The sequence below is a fragment of the Oryzias latipes genome, chromosome 9 (genome assembly GCF_053564925.1).
Source record: "Oryzias latipes strain Hd-rR chromosome 9, Olatipes_Hd-rR_3.1".
NCBI lineage: Eukaryota > Metazoa > Chordata > Actinopteri > Beloniformes > Adrianichthyidae > Oryzias > Oryzias latipes.
In genome coordinates this window covers 30,167,666-30,186,708 of record NC_136245.1, presented here as the reverse complement: position 1 = coordinate 30,186,708, position 19,043 = coordinate 30,167,666, and the positions used below count along the sequence as shown (strand labels likewise).

Below are 19,043 nucleotides of genomic sequence, written 5' to 3'. Positions count from 1 at the left end.
CATGCAGCACTCTGAAGTGTTCAGTACCTCATTGGAGACATCCACAACCAAGTTGTCATCGCTCTTCTCACCATCACTTTCCTGGGATTTATAGAAATATTTCAGTTTGGGAGATTTGGATCTATAATAATAAAAAACTTCATGGAAAAAATAAATGACCAGGTTTAACTAACTGCTAATTTTAAACAACTATAATGAAACCAAATTTATGGTGAAAAAAATCCCTTTTTTCATTATTATTAGATAAATAGAAGCGATTACATGTTACTTACACATTTACATATAAAGCAATATTTTCCCTCTTTTTCTTTTACAATATAGATCAAGAAATCTCACATAGCGTGTGGACGTCAGTTCCTTGTCTTCAGTCTTCTGTTTCTTGCTGTCAGACGAATAATCGCTCGAACTTCGGTGCTTCTCTCCAGCCCGAAAACTGGCTGATGGAGACACTGATGAGCTCTAAAACAGAAAAAAACGCATTTTTAAAAGTTAAACTAGCAAATGTTTCTATAATAAAACACATCAGCTACAAACCAAAAAACAAACAACCAACCAACCAATTAAATACATTATTGGTGCTGTTTTTTATTGAAACAATTTTTAAATATTGTCATATTTTTTCATTGTTTTGGAACCACACTGTAGTGATCCTGTGGGCGTGCCCTCCTCCAGTGCCTGAGCCACACCTGCTCCTCATCAGCCACTCTATATATTCTTCAGATGGACCTCCAGCCGACGCCAGACTTTTATTCACCTCTGGTAACAATAGCGGAAGTTTTACCAGAGCCAAAAGTTATTTTTATGCGCTCTAACCCTCCCGTTCTCCCTTCTAAGATCCTGCCCGGCTCCATAGCGGCCAACCGCCTATTTGCTTCTCTGACTGCAAAACTGCCAGCCTGCCATCCGCACTCTCTACACCAGATTAAAATAAAATGTGTTACCCGGAAAGCCATGTTCACATTTGGATTCCACCTTCCACCCACCTGCCATAACACATACATAATATCTACGAATTACATAAACTGTAGGCAAAAAAAATAAACACAAAACTAAGAAACAAGGGTTGGTGTGTATGGTCATTTAGTGCTTGCATATTTTAAAATATTTTAACTCATTTAAATGAGGACAAATTTCAGATCTCCTAAAGTGGTGGTCTATTCATTATTCTTAAATCAAAAACAAAAATGCTAAAGAGTTCCTGAGCTATCAATAGCAAATATTTTTTCTAACATGACATTTTACGTCAAACCAAGTCTTTTTATGAAAAAAAAACTATTGTTTAAGACTAGCTTATTTTGTGTGAATGATTGTGGTTTCAATTTTCAAAAAGGCTTTGTGTTAGGTTCTGTTTGCTCTGCAGTAGCAGACTACACCAGATTTTATTTGGATTATCCACAGCAGTTTCAGCTGATCACCGGTTAACATGTTTAAGTATTTTTCAGTTCATCATAACCAGATTCTTACTTGTTACATGATGTCTCAGTTTCTGTTTTCGCACAGTTAAATTTGTTTGTTTTTTTCCTCCACAATTTTAAGTTTTTAATTAAATATTGCTTTTGTCCCCCAGCCCTGCCAACTATTTTTGGCTCTTTCATTTAATTTCAGTTTTCCAAATCCTCATGATAAATTCATCACTTCAAATTACTTTGGATACTACTAATTACTGTCACTTTTCAGTATCACAGCATCATACAACATTAAAACTTGTTAGCAGAAAACTGGTGGTTTACATTCACAGTCCATGTTTTAAAAAAAGCCTATTAATAATTAAAACACTTTAAAATTAAAAATTGAAATAAAAGAATAACAATAATAGCTATTGTGTATTAGGAATTATTTATATCACATTAGAGAGTCCAAAGTGGTTATGAAGTCATAATAAAATTGAAATATATCCATACATGTATAACCTTTGAGAGCTCTTTTGCAATGAGCTCAGGCATAACTTTATTTAATATACAGAATAGAATTAAAAAAAGTTCCTGCATATTTTGAGTAAAAACTCAGCTTTACATCTATATTTTATCATTTCTAAAACTCCATTGTCAACCAAAGCCGTTATTTTTTCCCCAGGACTACATCATAATAAAGCTGTACAGCCTCCCTGACAGTTTGATTATACCATCATGGCATTAGGGGCAGCTGGTCCGTTGGTGTCTCCCATTCTTAATCAAATAAGGCTTCCTTTAAATATCATTACTGAAGGATTAATCTTCTTTGAGAAGCAAAGATCAAATTAAGGTCAGCTAAACATTTCCCCTCTTGCTCTGCCGGTCTATGCTGATCTTTCCCTCTCTTTGGGAGGCGCTGCTTCCCCCAGCAGACACTGGACGGAGAGAAAAAAAAATAAAGTAAGACCTTTAGCTTGACCTTTCCACTAACTCACGCTTGTAACCTTTCCGCTGCCCTTTGCCGTGCTGCAAGTGTTGATGACAACGATTCGGTGTGGGAAAGAAGTGATGCAATGTGCGAGTGTGTGCGCCACACACTCGAGCCAGTTTACATTTTCGTATGTTGTATGTGCAAATAATCTGGAGGTGTCAGTGTGAGTACAGGTGTGTGCACCTTTGAAAAGAGGTGATCCCCTCACTGTCTGGCGCTGTCTTCCCAGCCTGATTAGATTAATTAGCCTGCAAATGAGCTCTTTCAAAACATCAAAGTAAATTAATTTAGCAGCAGAGACAAATGAAGGCAGCAGAGCAAGCACGGTGACTGTGACAAATTCAGTGGTTTGGCTGACTGAAAGCATTAATGTTCATCGACATATTTAGATTTGCTCCCTGCATAGAATCGACTCTCCAGGTCCTGAATGTTTTTTTTTTTTTGTGAGGTTGAGCGTTTGTTTGTATTTGCAGTTTTGCAAACACATCTACGTCTATCTGATGATCAAGATCGCCACGATAAACAGGTTTCGATTTTTAATAAAAGGGCTGATCAACATTTTATGAGTCGGATTGAATCCCGTTGCATGCCTGCATCCTTATCTAGATGCATTATCATTTTACTTAAGAATCATTTTTCAGAAGAAGTTGCAAACATTTTGCATCTGCATTTAGAACAAAAATGTGTTCAACGACACTTAAAACTGAATGGATAATCTCTGACGTCATCTGTTTATTGGTTTCTGTCGTTTATTGCAGGCGTTAAGTTTTAAAAAAATCACGATAGGTGAAATCCGCATAGTAGGATTACAGAAGTGAAACGTCGCACTTTATACACTTTTTTCAGACAGACGTGAATAAACAATATAACAATAGTTCAATATAATACAATTAAACCAAAGATTGAAGATGTATGTAGATTTGGAAAGCTGAATGTATTCTCCACAGGAAAAACAGCATTGATTGACAAGGTCAACACCCAATCAGGACACAGAACACAGTGTACTGTTAAAAAGAAGCATGCAAAAGACAAAAATAGTGAGACAGTAATAGAAGAACCACGATTTAGCAAGGGAACACAATACAGCAAAAACTAAGTCTCAAGTAAGACGGGCACATTGCTCCAGAAACTCAAGAAAACGATATTTGGGTGGAAGAAATTAAAGTTTGATGCTCTGCTAGGTCCATGAAAAAAAAACTAAAAATACTTAAATGTCCCCTAGTAGACACAATTTCAGGAATATGACATACATAATATTAAAAACAGCCTGTACATCCAGATATTTTAACATAAGAGTCAATAAGAAATTGCTTTCTTCTGCAACCTGCCTCCAGTGGCCATTGGTGGAATTGCAACATTGGTACTTCCTTTGTTTATGTCAGATACAGGAATAGAAAATTTGATTAAAATCTAGCTGTTTTTGAAAACTGTAACAAAAGCTAACAAAACATGTGGTCATCGGACCAATTAGCTTCCATTGGGCCAATTAAAGATCAGTTTTAAAGCCGGTGCTCTGATATAACCGGCAAACCTCTGTTTGTTCATAACAACCGAAAAGCCTGATAGATGTTCTATAACTAAGGTGAAGATCACCAGTCATAAAAATGACTTGTTAATGTGTTAAATTATACATTGTTTTATTTAGACACACGAAAAACACATCATTACATTGAAACAATCTGATGTCTGCAACACAGTGTTTATAGCCATGGTTACTTCGACAACACCCGTTAGAGAAATTGTAAAAGAACACTAAGAATACTATAAAATGATAAAATAAATAATAAAAAAATGACAGTACAATACACTCAACTTACTCATTTACATGCTTCACATAAACACATTGTATATTTATGCAATGTGGGTGCACCGCTGCACCCACATTGCATAAATATACAAAAAATTTTCCCCGGTGCAGTTTTCCTGATTATAGCCACAGATGTAAAAAAAAAAAAAAAAAAAATTCTGAAAACGTTGTGGTAAATAAGGACAAGCTTTCTTGTACAGCAGGCCCCCTAATGGCAACTTTCTGAACTACGGCTGGTCCACATTGTTTCATGTTAAAAAGTGCTTCAATCTGGAAGTCAAAGAAATGCTCTTTTATCAAACCAGATTAAATTTAGAACCTAATAAATTCAATTTGTACATAAAATTTTGGTAAAATCATGATAGTTTTTAAAATATTTCCTTGTGAGTAAGCCTAACCAAAGAGGGCCAAAGTAACAAACAACTAAGATCTAACAATGAAGCTCACAAACAAATCTACAATCTCTCTGCTAAAACGGTCCTTTATGATTGCACTGAGGCACAATTTGCTTCATTTGCTGGAGAGCAATAAAAGATTTTAGCCGCCCAAGATTTTAACTTTAGTTTAAAGTCATAAATAATAGTTACATTGTTCTCTAAAAAAACTCCAACACCATGTGATCAAGCAATTAAACTACAAGTGAGAAGAAAGAGATTTTTCTATGTAGAAAAAAAATGCCTTCTATACTTTGTGTTTTATACTTTGAACTCTCACAAACACAGAGATTTTTTAAAGCAAAAACCCAGAGTCCCTTAAACTCTGGGTTGAAGTAATTTGATTTCATCCATTCCTCACCCTTTTCATTTGTGTCTCTGGCTACAGCCCGCACAGCACGAGCAGCCTGACTGCACACTGCAGTCCGAGCTTTTAAAAGAGCATTTCAGTGTTAACAAAGAGAAACGGACTGCAGCTGGGAAGCTTGTTTACCAGGGACAAAACCAAGGCAGAAAGTACAAAAATCTTAGAGTCACTGCAGCTATCACACAAACCCTGCGCTGGGGCATGCTTGGTCCAAAGAGAGGATTAATTGAAAAGGTCAGTCTAAACTTTGAGAGACCTTGTTAGGAATTAGTCCCTCTACTTTTCCCACACTGGTGGCGCAAACGTAAACATGTGACTTCCAATGAGTAATTACATTCAAGGCAATTCGAAGAATTTTAGTCAAACCTTTTACAGATGAACGTATCTCACGGTGGGCCAAATCCACCAACAAAAGGTCTGCAAAGGATCTGTCTTCGAACACACCTTTTAATTAACTCTCTGTACAGCACAATGAGCGAGCAGCAGCACATGAGTGTGCGGCTTGTACCCACATACCTTTATCAGTGTGTGACGTGCCAAAGCCAAGGACATTAAGGCACAGATGTTCATGCAATTCAAACACAATGTACTATGTGGGCTGTTGCCACGGCAACTGTAGATCACTGACAAGGGGGTTATTGGTTTCATGGAGTGACTGCTGGCCGCTGTGTCAAAGAGCATCTCTAAGTGTGTGTGTGTGTGTGTGTGTGTGTGTGTTCTTTTCTCATAGGGCGCTAATGAAAGGCATTCATCATTCCAGCCCTTATCTGTATCGCTGATTCTGATTCTGATGACCAAACACACACACACCTTTACACCGTGGTAATCGCTCCTGTCACAGTGCGAGCATCACACCTCTGTTTGCACATGTGGTTGAGGATATGTGACATAGGGGGGGGGGGGGGGGTTAGGAGATAACATACGAAAACCTTCCTGCAGCTTCCACCTGCTCTAGGGTTCACACACACACACACACACACACACACATACATGAATGCTTCTGAACACGTGTCCATGTTGGAACATGTGAGCTCAGGCTGCTGGTAGAAAGAAATGCTAATGTGCTCATTGGGTATTCAACAAACCAAATGTTTGCCTTGGGAAAAAACTCAGCTGAAGAGACTAATTGCTACAAGCGTTGGATGTAACCGTGATTTGCTGTGTAGCCTCTCTTCGCTCCCTTTTTGGTTCTTTTCAGGTCTTTGAATTTCTTTTTCAACTCATATTTTTCCTACAATATTTTCAAAAAAATAATGTTTTCAGTTTTTAATAGAGACAATAAATGAACAGCACCAAATTACAGTGTATGATCTAAACCTTATTCTGTATAAAACAGTATTGTATTATATGTATCAGGCTTATTTGATTGTTTGATCTGTTTTTTGGTAGGCTCTTTTGTTTTTTATATGTATTGCAAATATTACAACCCTATTGCATTACACAAAACAGCATATGAAGCTGAAAATACATTATTATGAACGTAATCAGAAAATAATGAGGACTTACCTTAACTGAATCTCTGTCTGAGGAAGGAAAGAACAAAAGAAAATTAAATTCAGCAACCTCAGAGTGTTTTACGATGCATAAATGTCATATATAATAGACCAACAGTGAAATGTGGAGGATTTTGTACAGGACATGTAAAAAAGACTTAATCTAAACTGTTGAGTTGGAAATCACTCTCCAAACAGGTGAGTGACGACAGTTTCAGAATATTTACATAAAACACTCAAATCGGACTGAAGCAGAGGCTACTGGACTTAGTAAAAAGTTATTTTGGTTATTAGAAAATGTGCTGCCAGAAAACCTCCAGCCTGTAAGCTCATGACTGTAAGATACGTCATGTAAAGATGGTGAGCTGGTTGTTGCTGGTTACCATGAGCTTTGCTGATTGATTAAGCTGTAAATCTAATAAGCAATCAGAGCAGATGACGTCAAAAGCTCACTGCAAGACAAACTACAAAGAATTTCCTCATTTGCTCCAGAGGTTCAGAAAAATGTGGTATTTGTGAGCTACGTGCTCTATTCATACATATAAACATAAATAAGTGAGACTGAGTTGTATTATTTAAGCATGACTCACTAAATACCTTGAACAACCAGAAGTTCGTGTAAAACAGCATTTTTTCTTCATATGTATGAATATCAGTAAAAATTCATCATAAAAAATATCATTCAATCTTTGATTAACTAGAAAAAAAACAGAAAAGGGGAAATGGAAAACCCCAGAAGAAACAGGTCTTAAGCAGCAAATGACAAAGCTCAATAATCAAAATGAAAAGTCAGGCAGTTTTGGTAAAAATGACTTTCCATGACCTCTGCTGTTTTAAAAGTCTGACTCATTAAAAAAAAATCTGTATCTCAATCAGTTCTCATCTAAAAACAACAAGGAAAGCTGTGGGTGAATTTCTCCTTTACTGATTTTCTAAATCATTGCATAAACCTGATGCCATAAATGAATGTTTCCACGAGTGAGCTGTTCGGGGGAAAGAAATGCAAAGGAAGTGCAGTTGATTCAGGAGCTTTTTCTGGTGACTATAAGGGACAGGAAACCACACATTAAAAAGGGGATTCTTTTTCTTGTTAGAAAAAACATTCTGGTTCCTTAAAATTGAAGAAATTTAAAAAGTAAAGACATTTAAAAACGTTAGCATGAGGATGTTAAAGATCCACTCTAATCACTTTTTTTATCAATCGTAGAAGCGTTCCCAGTGGTCTTTCAATTAAGATTATGCCGCTTTGAGCCAAAATCAGCTATGTCGTGTTCCAGGACAAAGTTTCTGCAGAACGACAGTAGTTCTTTAGAAAATTTGCCTTTTGAGCAACTTCCCCCCCCCCCCCCCCACCCCCCATTGCTGAGAGGTCTCAGTTTTCATACAGCACCTCACAACAACAACCTCACATTTGCAGTGCAACACAACTGGTAAACATTATCAGAGCTATCCAGCTGTACAGTTTTAAGTCAGATGTCAGCTTGGATGAGGAAAAAACAAGACGCACACGGATCTATTTGTCTGCAAGCGGATGCATCACAATGGAAACGTAAAAATATATCGTTTCTTGGTTATCGCAGTGAATTCCTAGCTAACCAAGCTGTCCCGAGAACATTTTAAAATCAACATTTCTTAAAAATGAGAATGACAATTTAAGTTTAGTATATAATTAAGTAAATAAAACACATAGATCTGCCAGAGCAGTGTTTTCCTTCAAAAAACATCTGCTTGATCGCCTATCCAGACTTGTAGCAATAACAAAATTTGATCATAATCATGTGAACTTTGGAACTTTTGGAGAAAAGCTGCAGAAAAATAGCAGATTGTAAAATAAAAGTCCTCCTTTTTTAGTTCTAGAATTATGAGAACATGTGATTCAAACCACATTGAAAATGTCCAAAAGCGTTCTATTGATTTTAAATGAGGGGAGGATGTGGTCAACTTTTATTAAATTTTGTTACCAAGTTACCAAATTTGCGGCAGCTTGAATTCCAGTAAACACGCTTTTAAAAATTCTTAAAGGACATAAAGAAACCGGCTCTTCCGTTCGCGCACACATTACTCCTCAGGAACTCTGCAGATGAAATTACATTTTCATTGATTGTGCCTCTAACTGGGATGAGCACCACCTGCATTAGGAGCTGTTAACTTCACTGCAGCTGCAGGGCAAGGTTAACTGCTCAGCAGAAGCCCTCCGCCTTGCTGCAACAAAGCAATTAAGCCCTGGCACACACACACTTTTCTACCATCCACACACTCACAGTCTCTACAAGCAGTAATTAAATACTTGAGTTGAAAGTCGTCTCTGGGAATAATTAAAGCTGCTCTTTGTGCACAGTTGCGCAGAGAAGAGAGGCGGCGTGGCGATTGTGTACGGCTCCCTATTAGAACAATTAAAGCAGCATCATGACAAATCAGTTTTAATTGTTGGAGCTGCTGTTCATTCACAGTACAAACAATCAGACAGCCGACAGAACGCGCAGAGATCAATATGAGTCTTGGCTGGAAAATTGTTTGAGACCACTTTATTAACTGCAGGCGAAAACGCAAACTCTGAATCCAAAACACCAGAGGGCCAACAGGTTTTACCTCTCGTGTGCTCGCTGTTGTTTTCGTGGTGTTTCCTCTCGTCTTTGAGAGGCAGCTGGTGACTCAGAGCAGAGGACAGAGCCAGTAGGCTGGCAGTGCTGGCCCCTGGAGGCAACGGGGGCTGGAGACCTGCAGGATGCGGAGTAAGTGGAACCGGGATGGCATGACCATGAGAGAGGTGCTGAGCCTGGAGCTGCTGCTGCTGAAACACACAGAGACAGGAGCTATTTATTTGATATTTACATTATTTTATATACATATTTGTTTTAGTTTATCTTTTTACATTTGACTCCATCGTTAATTCCTTCATCTTTAATGCATTTTTTGAAGACTTTCTCACTTTATTGTTTTGTCTTCTACCTGTTTTTTAAAAATGTAAAAGAAATGATGGAAATTTTTGTGTGAATTTGTGTACGTGTGTGTGCAATGCACCCACTCCTATGATGGCGTTCAGTTCAGCCATGGTGACCTGCTTGGCTCTCTCCACTGCCTGCACCACCTGCTGCTGATGCTAAAACACAGATTAAAAAAAGAAAGATAATTATAAAGAAAATCCAAAGAAATGTGAGGTTACCAAACAGCAGTGGAGATGAAGAGAAAACATTTTTGGCATTTTCACATATTAAATTTGTAGGCTTCACTTTGAAGAACAGCAAATCTTTAGATGAAAACAAAATAGTTAGTCCAACTCCGAGGATAAAAAGAGACTAACTGGGTTATTTAAACTCAGAGAAGAAGAAAAAACTAAGGGAAAAGAAAATTGAGTTCAAATAAAACCTCTATTACCCAAATAGTTAGAACTGCTCATTACACTCTAGAAGCATCTGATGGATTTTATTCCTTTCTTATTTTTGCAGATTCTTGGCCTGTTAAAACACTCATGCAAGCTTTATAAAAATGAATTTGGTTTACAAAGCTAAAGCTTTCCAAAATAGAAAGACAAGATAGCAAAAACTCTGTAACAGTGTTTTAGTCAAGTAAAAAAATAAACTGCATCCACTGCAAATTTATATTTCCTGAGCATCTTTATAAGTTCAAAAATTAATTGTTTTTTTTTTCTTCTTTGCAGCGGAATAATGTGCTGCCCTCTGTGGCAAGCTTGGATTATAACTGTTTCTTCTAATAATAAATGGAGTTTAGAAAGTCATTTAGAGCAGTGGTCCCCAACCCCTGTGCCACCGACCCAGGGGTTGGGGACCCTTTGGGGTCCGTGGCCCTAGAAAAAAAGCAAAAAACTGTCCTATATTTTTTCCTCTCATTTATGATCTGATTCTGAAAGAAGCTTTAATCTGGAAAACTACTGGATTCTTTAAAATAAATTGCATGGTCACATGTCAAAACTACATCCGCCAGTTTCTTAAAGCAGCTGCGCCGACAGCAAAATCGAAACCACCAAGCTAGCAAAGTTGACCAAAAAAAAACGTCTTTGGAAAGTTTTTTTTTGGACAGAGAACAGTCAGTGAGAAAACAGCAGAAGAGCCTTCGACTTCAAAATAATAGAAAGCTGCATTTAACAGACAAAAACCAAGAGTCTTTATTCCAAATATTGATGTATGGCACCAGTTGTTTTTACACGCCATAATAATAATGCAGAATATTGAGCAACCGGTTGTCTAATGCTGCTGCTAATAAAGTTGCTCAAACGTTGAATTCACATCATTGGTCATATTTAGAAAACATCACTTTTAGCGTTTTTTTTAAATTATTTTTTTGCACCTTAAAAGTTGGATGAAGTTTAAGTTTTTAGCTTTCACTTTGACAGTTATTGATTACAGAACAATCTATATCAAATTTTAATTCCTACACAAAATCTAGTGAACAAATCAAGTTTAAAGCAGCTGCAGATATTTTACAGGGGATGATGATGGACTTTACCTTCAAAAGTGAAGGGAAGCTGGAGGCAAAAAAAATGTTTTTTAATTGTACGCCCACTTAAGCCTTAAACATGCCAGTCTGTGAAAATATTGTCTGATATTAAATCGGTCTGTGGCCTGAAAAAGTTGGGGAAAAACTGATATAGAGGAAACATGGATCATCTATATTTATGTAAAATTATTGGGTTCAGGAAAACAGGAGTCATTCAAAAATGTTGCATCCTATGAATAAAAAAACGACACTAAGTCAACAATACAGTCTGAACTTAACAAATGTCTAAAGTAGAATTTAAAACTGCATTTCCTACAGGGTCAATGAAATCCTTCTTTTGTCTAAATCAAGTCTTTCTAATGCTCGTCTTCCCCTTTTGTGTGATTTTTTTTTTCCTATTTTTTTCCCCTCCAGCTGTCAAAAATGACAGAAGAGCGCAAGGGTCATCAAGTAAAAGCAGGCATATTTTAGGACAGGAAAATTATTATGTAGAGAAATTCAATGGAAAAGTCATAGAAAGGTTAGAGACAGAGAAAAGAGCAGCAAGGTTCATCCAGAAGAGCAAAAACATCAAAGTCAGCCATAGATGAAAACCTGACCATGGAGTTCAGCTACACACCTGCTTACTTAGGTGAGTCTGCACCAACACCGCAACACATCAAAAGCTCCACTACTCTGAACATAAACAGCATTATAATAAGATTTTATGATAACTGGTCAGACATATCCAAGCCAAAAAAAAAAGGTAATCTTGAGCTATTTAGACAACTGTTTTTATCTATTTTCAGGGATGCTTCAGCATCAGTACAAAATATTTTAAAGATACTTGGTGCAAACTGCAATTTAGGATGAGACAGACTGATGTTAATGGCTGTTTTCCACGTGTGAGTCCGCTGCAAAACTCTGGTAGGTAAACAGGTTTTCTGCTGTTCAACAGAAGGAAATGACTTTCTTTATCACCAAATGGAAACACAGGAGGAGCTGATATCAGTCGTCCTAAAACCTCCACTTTTGAGGAATGTATATGTATATATACACAATGTGGTTAAAAAAAAGTCACTATAAGACAGGTTGGAAAGGTCTTCAACTGTTACAGTTGGTGTTGTCCAATTTTAGTTAGGTGTATGACACAAGTAAAGTGTTGAATTAAATACCAGCTGCTACAATGATATCTAAGCAGCAGTTGTAAAAAGAAACAAAAAATCAATGTATGCTTGATAACAGAATAGTTAAATGTGGACCAGAATGTGTTTCTGCTGATGTTTTTGTTTTTTTTTTGTTGGCAAAGGTGTGAGCGACCTTGCTGACCAAATCAAGGTTTGCACGCTGAAGTTAACCTGTAAAATTTGAATTAAAAAGCCGTGCAATATATTTCCAAAACAGCTGGGATCAACAAAAAGTTAGATGTATAAAGATACTTACATTGTAGGTGATTATCAATACACAGTGAGGACCTGATCCCAGACACTTTTTCCTCCTTTAAATCTCTTTTAGAGCAAAACTTTCAAGAGATGGAGCAATGAGATGTGAACTTTAGTGGCACTTATATCTCACACCGAGCTTGGAAAAGCGGCCACTTTTAATGAAGTCTGCGTAAATGTGCGTGAATGTGCGTTTCAGGCTTCCACATTCCAAAATCTTGGGTTCATGCATTGCTGCACAAGTTTTCAAGTCTGTTTTCTTGCTCTATGTACAAAATACACTGCCAATGAATATGCCTTAAAAGTTAAACTAGTTGAACTTTGACCCATCAGGGACTCAGATTTAGTGATGTATGGGCAATTCCCTTTTCAAAACACAGAAGTCCCAACTGTTTGCAAATAGATCATGCGGGAGAAAGTAATAATTGTCGTTTGTGTCTAGCCAGAGTTTTATGACACCAAGTCTTTCATTTATTGGAATAGAGTTGTGAAAGAAAAAGCCTGGAGCAAGATTCACAAGATTTGTACCACTTTTGTACCACTTTGACATTTCGCAACAAGCCCCTTCCAACTGTATAGGTATGTGCGCTAGTATCGGGTAGCGACAGTCCAGTGTGAACAACATGGTGTAAATGGGCATTCAAGAATGTATGTTTAACACGTTCTTGAACATGCTATACATCCCCATTGTGTCCATAGCTTTCATGCTGGGATATATTTTTGGGTTACTTTTTGGAGAAATGGCAGTAATTTCTTAGGTTATAGTTTCATTTTAACCCAATCTATGTTACTTTTCCTGAGTTATAATAACCCAGAAAACAGTCCCTTTTTAACACCGGAGTTGGGTTAAAAACAACCCGATTTGGTTTAATTTTAACTATAGAGTTTGGAGTTTGTTAGAGCAGACCTCAGAGACTTACAGACTTCACCTGGGCTCATGTACCAGGATCTTAGATTGAACTTGGGCTTTTAAAAAAAGGGACTTGTGGAGGAGCAGTCAGCTCTCAGAAGTTTTAGTTTAAGTTTTAGGGCGGCAGTTTAGCTCAGGCAGTAGAGCAGGTTGTCCAACAACCAAAGGGTTAGCGGATTGATCCCCGCCCTCCCCAGCCAGCTGTTGCAACCCGAGCGCAGCTAGTCTGCAGCTCACCGCATCCCCCCAGGGGATGGGTCAAAATGCGGAGAAGAATTTCTCCATTGTGGGATAAATAAAGAATCAGTTATTATTATTAACCAAACCATTAATGGGGCATTCCCTTCTCAATCGACTCGTGCCAATGAGGCTGAACTTATCCTCTATTAGAACTGAGGTTTTGAGGAAAAAGGCTCTTAAACCAAAATTGAAAAATGCTTTTTATTTTATTACTGCAGTCATTTAAACAAAGAAAAATACAAACTCCGCACCAACTTTCCTGCAGTGGAATTGGTTGGAAAAACAGCTCAGCTGTTTCTATAAAGTTAATTATCCTTTATTATCTTAACCAGTTTTTTTCTTAATGATCACTTACATTATTCCATAGTTTTGTACATTTCAATACTCTAAGAAGGCAAAAAATGTCCCCTCTTACATTGTATGTGTTCAAATTTAATACCAGCTTTAAGAAACTGACAACTCCATTTGCTTTATAATGCTTTCAGTTATGCTCAGAAAAGCAGTTATATAAAAGTTGTGGAAGATGTTTAGGAAACCTAATAATACATAAACCATTTTGACTTCCAAGAAAGTACTACAGGATATGAAACATACTTGATGTTTTTCATAGTATTACCAATATGTAATCTAATTAAATAAAAAATAAAAAACGCCCAAAAATTGATTTTAAGGTGAATTATCTGAGATGGTAAAAAGTGATCTATTCCTGTTGAGGCATTTTTGACACCTCAGCTGTAGTTGATAACAATGCGAACAAAAAACACAGAGAAACAAAATCAGAACATTTCAGTAAAGGGAAAAAAAAGCTGAGGCTGCATGACCAAAGTTGTGTAGCATTTCATCTGCAAACACAGTAAACAAGGCTGTGCAATCAACACAAAGCAGCTTCCTCTCCTCTCTGTGGGCCTCAGGGCTGTGTAGCTGCATCACAGTCTAATGCCATTATTCCTAATCCATCCTAAAACCTCCTAATCCATGGCTAATCTGGAGGAGAGCTTTTGGAGTCCTCACTGCTATTCCCACCTCTTAACACACACACAGACACACTTTTAACTCCTTAGAGGGAGGATTTATACCATAAACGCACACACCTCAGAGCGCACATTAAACACACTGTGTAAATGCAAACCTCACACCCACCGCTGTGTGTGCACACAAATAAACTCCATCTGAACACAAAGGTATTTTGTCTGACACACTGTGCCGCTGGCCCCGGCATATGTTGGTGGGAGACATTTGATAAATTCAGCGCATATCTGCCTATCCTGAGCAGGGAGGATTAGCTCAGGATAATCTGTGTGAGTGCGCACGGCCCTGTGCATTAGAGTGTGTGCGCTCGTATTTGCTCTTTTGCCTGAGAAACCACCCCACACTTCTCTTCTTTCATGCATTCTGTCCTCTTTCCTCCCTCCTTTCCCCTCTCTATCACCCACCTCCTTCTTAAGTCGCAGTGACAGGCTTTGTTAGGTCTTACCTCTTGGGAGAGGAAGGGAATGACTTGGGCGCAGATTGCGTTCAGCCGCTTGACGATCTCCGCCTGCAGGACAGAAGGGAGGGAAAGGAAAAAACACACACAATCAAGCTCACCGGCATACACCAGAGCGTCTTCCTCCTCACACTACCCACATCTGCTGAGATCAGCTCAGCTAACATCCTTCGTTCCACTTCTGTTAGGCCACCAAAGACTCTTATTCTAGAGTCAGTGTGTCACAGTCTTTCATTTAAATATCACATATTTTCTCTCTTTTCTTTTTTTTTTAACTCTATTGATGCGACCACTGGTATCACGTCAGAAACAATGTGCCTCTGAAATCCAAACATTTTGTGGCTCTGCGCTGACAGTCAAGTCGGAGGTGATCTGGGGGCTTGTTGGCATTTCAAAGTCTGTTAGAATCCTCTGATGTTGCTTACTACTTACTTGCTACCATGTGAAGAGGACAATTAATAAATATTAATTACTTTAAAAATACTTTTGATTTGGGACGAAGGCTAGAAATTACACACACGTTCCATTAGGATTTGGTAAAGGCAAAATAATTTGTGTTTCAAGTGGTTTAACATAATTTATACCATGGTCTGGGTGAATTCTCAATTCTGATTGGCTGCTAGGTGTGCATTAAAAAGTGATAATGCACAGTGATGAAAAAGACGCCTAAGAAAGAAGTTACGGTCACATAGCTTAAATGCTCTATATCGCTGCAGTGGCTTCTTTAAAACAAACTTTTGCTTCATAATATGGACAAAAACAAGCAGGAAGAGGTGAACTTTCTCTATGAACTGATGCTTAATTTAACCTATCGTAAAACAGAAAGAAACAGAAACTCTGCCGTTTCTTGATCAACACATGCGATTCAATCGCCATGATCCCTGTTGAGCCAAGTTTCTTTATCTTAAACCAGGCAGTTTTCTTTAAAAGGATTTCCACTAAACAGTTTTAACAACCACATTTAACCCCTATTTTTAAGCCATTTCTTCATGAATTTACACGTTTTCATTTTCCCCCACCAACAAGCTAATTAGCTAGCTGAGGTTAATTTACGACCATTTCTCGACCTTGTAAGAATGGATTCTAGAAATGTTTAAAGAAAGACTTTTTAAAGATCTGCTGCCCCCTGTTTTTTAGGGGGTAAAACCAGATATGTTTTCTTCAAGAAGTATTCCATCATTGCCTATGTGTAATGTTTTAAATAATAATAGAAAAGAATGGGAACAAGCAGACGTTAACCTAACTTTGCAAACATGATTGAAAACCAATTCAGCCAACATTTCAGCCGCATCACTACCACAAATCCAAGTCATCATGCTTATTTGAACGATTCATGAGGAGCATCTGTACACACTCAAGCAAACGCAAACCTGGAGAATACGGAGGAATCAAGCTTTCATTTGCCAATGTTTAGAAAAAATAATATTTACCACTCCTCATTTTTCACCTTCTTAGTATCTACTGAGCTGGAACACTTTGGCCTTGAGATCCAGCTGTAGGTTTTTCTTTTTTGCAATCAAGGTGTTCTGTGTTAACTTAGCAGCAGCTGCTTTTCCTTTCCAGGATGCTCAACGTGCACCCTGCTGGCTACACCTTTTCTGACAGAAGGACAGACACGTGTCAGGCAGATGCTGAAGCAGATACAAATTTCAGCCAAAGTCTGACTGAACTCATTTTGCAGATAAAGACTTCCCCAGGTTGGCATGGCAGGAACAGCTGCAGCTTGAAATAAAAAATGTAAAAAAAGAACTAAATGTGGGTTTGCTCCTGTCATGTGTGTATTTCTTCCAAGGCTGTAGTTTATCCTGACCTCTGAATGCTGTAAAAATAGAAATTTCAGTGTGTCAGCAAACCGAAGCAGGAAAGATGAGGAGACTTAAGAGCATCGGGAGGATTTCCGCCCAACATCGCTTGATTTTTGTTTCTGTTTGTGTCTTTAAAATTCAAATCAAACCATTATTCCAGAGCAAATGAAGCCACTATATAACCTATAGATCCATCCAAGAACACCTGTTCAAACTAGAAATATTTTAATAATAATGTGTGAAAGAGGACTCACTCATTGAGTCATTGATAAAATATGCCTTTTTCTATGGCACTATAAATAAAAGACCAAAGGTTCAGGGGTAAACATTAGTCATAAAGATGATAGCCTATCATTAGAGGGATCTAAGTGTTACAATACTTAGCTGAAGTTTGAAATATAGAGCCTTATAATCAATTTCATAAATGTTTGATAAAATTGGGGGCAGTAACAGCAAAAGGAGAATGTAAAACTTCACAATATTTTCTTAAAAATAAATCGCATTTTGCCTATTTTTTTCTAATAAAATTATTTTTTTAATCAATATTCCATTAGAAAACAAATCAAATACATTTGTGGCTTTCCACAACTGTTCCACATATGTCTGACAGACTTTTCATGCATGTACCGCCGATGTATAACCTTTATATCGTCTATACGGCGCACATTTCACCAAAAAACTACATAATTGACGCACGGATCTCTAATGAATTGCATAAACAGCGCAATAATCACACAGTTCATGTTCTACATTGATTTATGTGTTTTTTGCGTGGATTATTTGTACTTCTGTGGTTTTTAAGTGATTTTATTTTATTTAAAATTAGGAAATTACATAAATTATGCAAAAATGTGAAGAAAAACAAATCGGAAAAAAAAATGTGGTAGATAGCTTAAAATTGTCCTTTTAGCTGCATTTTTTTGTCTCTGCAGATTGACTGGCATCTTATCTTATTTACTAAACTTTACTCACAAGAATCAATATTAATCTTGCTGATGGACTTTAGAGTAAAAATAAAAGTTTTTGACTTTCTGACAATGAAAGGAAACGAAACATCACTTGAGTAAAGGGCTGAAAGGAAATGGGAGATTTATTTTTCACTTAAGTTAAATTAAGGGACATTAAAAGCCTTCGTGAATAAAACATTTCTACTTGTTTCATGTGCACAACCCTGCAAGAGTTGAAGTTTGGTATCAGTGCTAACAGACGCCCCCAGAGGCAACGACAGCAAACCCACAGCACCCACTAAAATAAATCCATCAGCGCCAGCAACACTGCAGCACCACAGCCCACATAAACACAAACGTGCCTGCACACAGATGCACTAATCCACTAGCACAGGCTTTGCTCACCTTCACAGACTTCTCTGTATTTATCAGATGTTTTTACCAAACCCAAGGCTTGGCTTTTAAAGATTATAAGCACTTACTCTCTCAAGAGAGTGAGGTGAGATTTTCCTTTGGCAGGAAATTGCTTGATCCACCGTCCCAATGGGAGTGCTCGCAGTGCAACTCCAGTCCAAACATAAACACAGACAAAAGACGGTTTCTCACAGAAATGCATACTAATGGGCTCCTGGGACACGAGGAGCATCATTTCTTTTAGTTTTAATGTTCAGTTGGTACCGCTCCGCCTGAAAAGCATTTCCTCTCGCAGTCAAACAAGAAAAGCACTTCAGTGTGAATACCAGTGGAGGAGGCATTTCTGAGGGAACTGCAGACAGGAGCATCATCTCTAGTTAGCTGTTTTCAAAAGGTGAACTTGTACAAACAAAAGCATTATCCTTGATATCCACAGAGCCCTAAATACTGGAATCAATTGAGGAACTGGTCTCCAAAAAGACAAAGTCTCGATCAAAGCAAATAATTAACACCTCCAACTGTACACATCGATCCCTATTGAACCTCTGCTCCTGAATCTTGCATAAAATCATTCAAAAAAAGAAGATTTGAAGCTAACAGAGATACACAAAAGATTTGAAAATGGTGTAATATTTAAAAATTGTTACAATAACATTTATACCATTATCACCAAGAATAGAATCCAATTCTAATCTACTTCTCTTCTTTAAAGACCCTTTGTGATGAAAATGGTGTTTTTAATATGTTCTAGCATTTGTCTGATGGAGGACATGTATATAAAGAAAAGTAAGATTGAATTTGCACTTCTAAGTATTTCTTTATTCAAATCGTTTTGAATCAGGATCAGTAGTTTAAAAATGATCGTATTTGTGATGTTGAAAA

At 37.5% G+C, this 19,043-nt stretch overlaps 1 protein-coding gene across 7 annotated transcripts in view; it reads right to left on the bottom strand.

Annotated features, from left to right (window-relative positions):
- The window catches only part of LOC100125464 (transducin-like enhancer protein 4), a 43,700-nt gene that overhangs the window by 11,068 nt on the left and 13,589 nt on the right, over positions 1-19,043 (bottom strand). For 4 of the 7 annotated variants that reach the window (XM_078952328.1, XM_078952330.1, XM_078952329.1 and 1 more), the window contains 6 exons: positions 14,984-15,046; positions 9,509-9,583; positions 9,073-9,271; positions 6,497-6,513; positions 337-459; positions 28-81 (listed from right to left, as the gene is read on the bottom strand). In XM_078952328.1, the coding sequence (XP_078808454.1) occupies positions 28-81; positions 337-459; positions 6,497-6,513; positions 9,073-9,271; positions 9,509-9,583; positions 14,984-15,046 (531 nt within the window). Of the gene's footprint in view, positions 1-27; positions 82-336; positions 460-6,496; positions 6,514-9,072; positions 9,275-9,508; positions 9,584-14,983; positions 15,047-19,043 lie in introns of all 7 variants that reach the window. The other 3 variants (XM_011478855.4, XM_020705721.3, XM_011478854.4) reach the window with 1 other exon arrangement.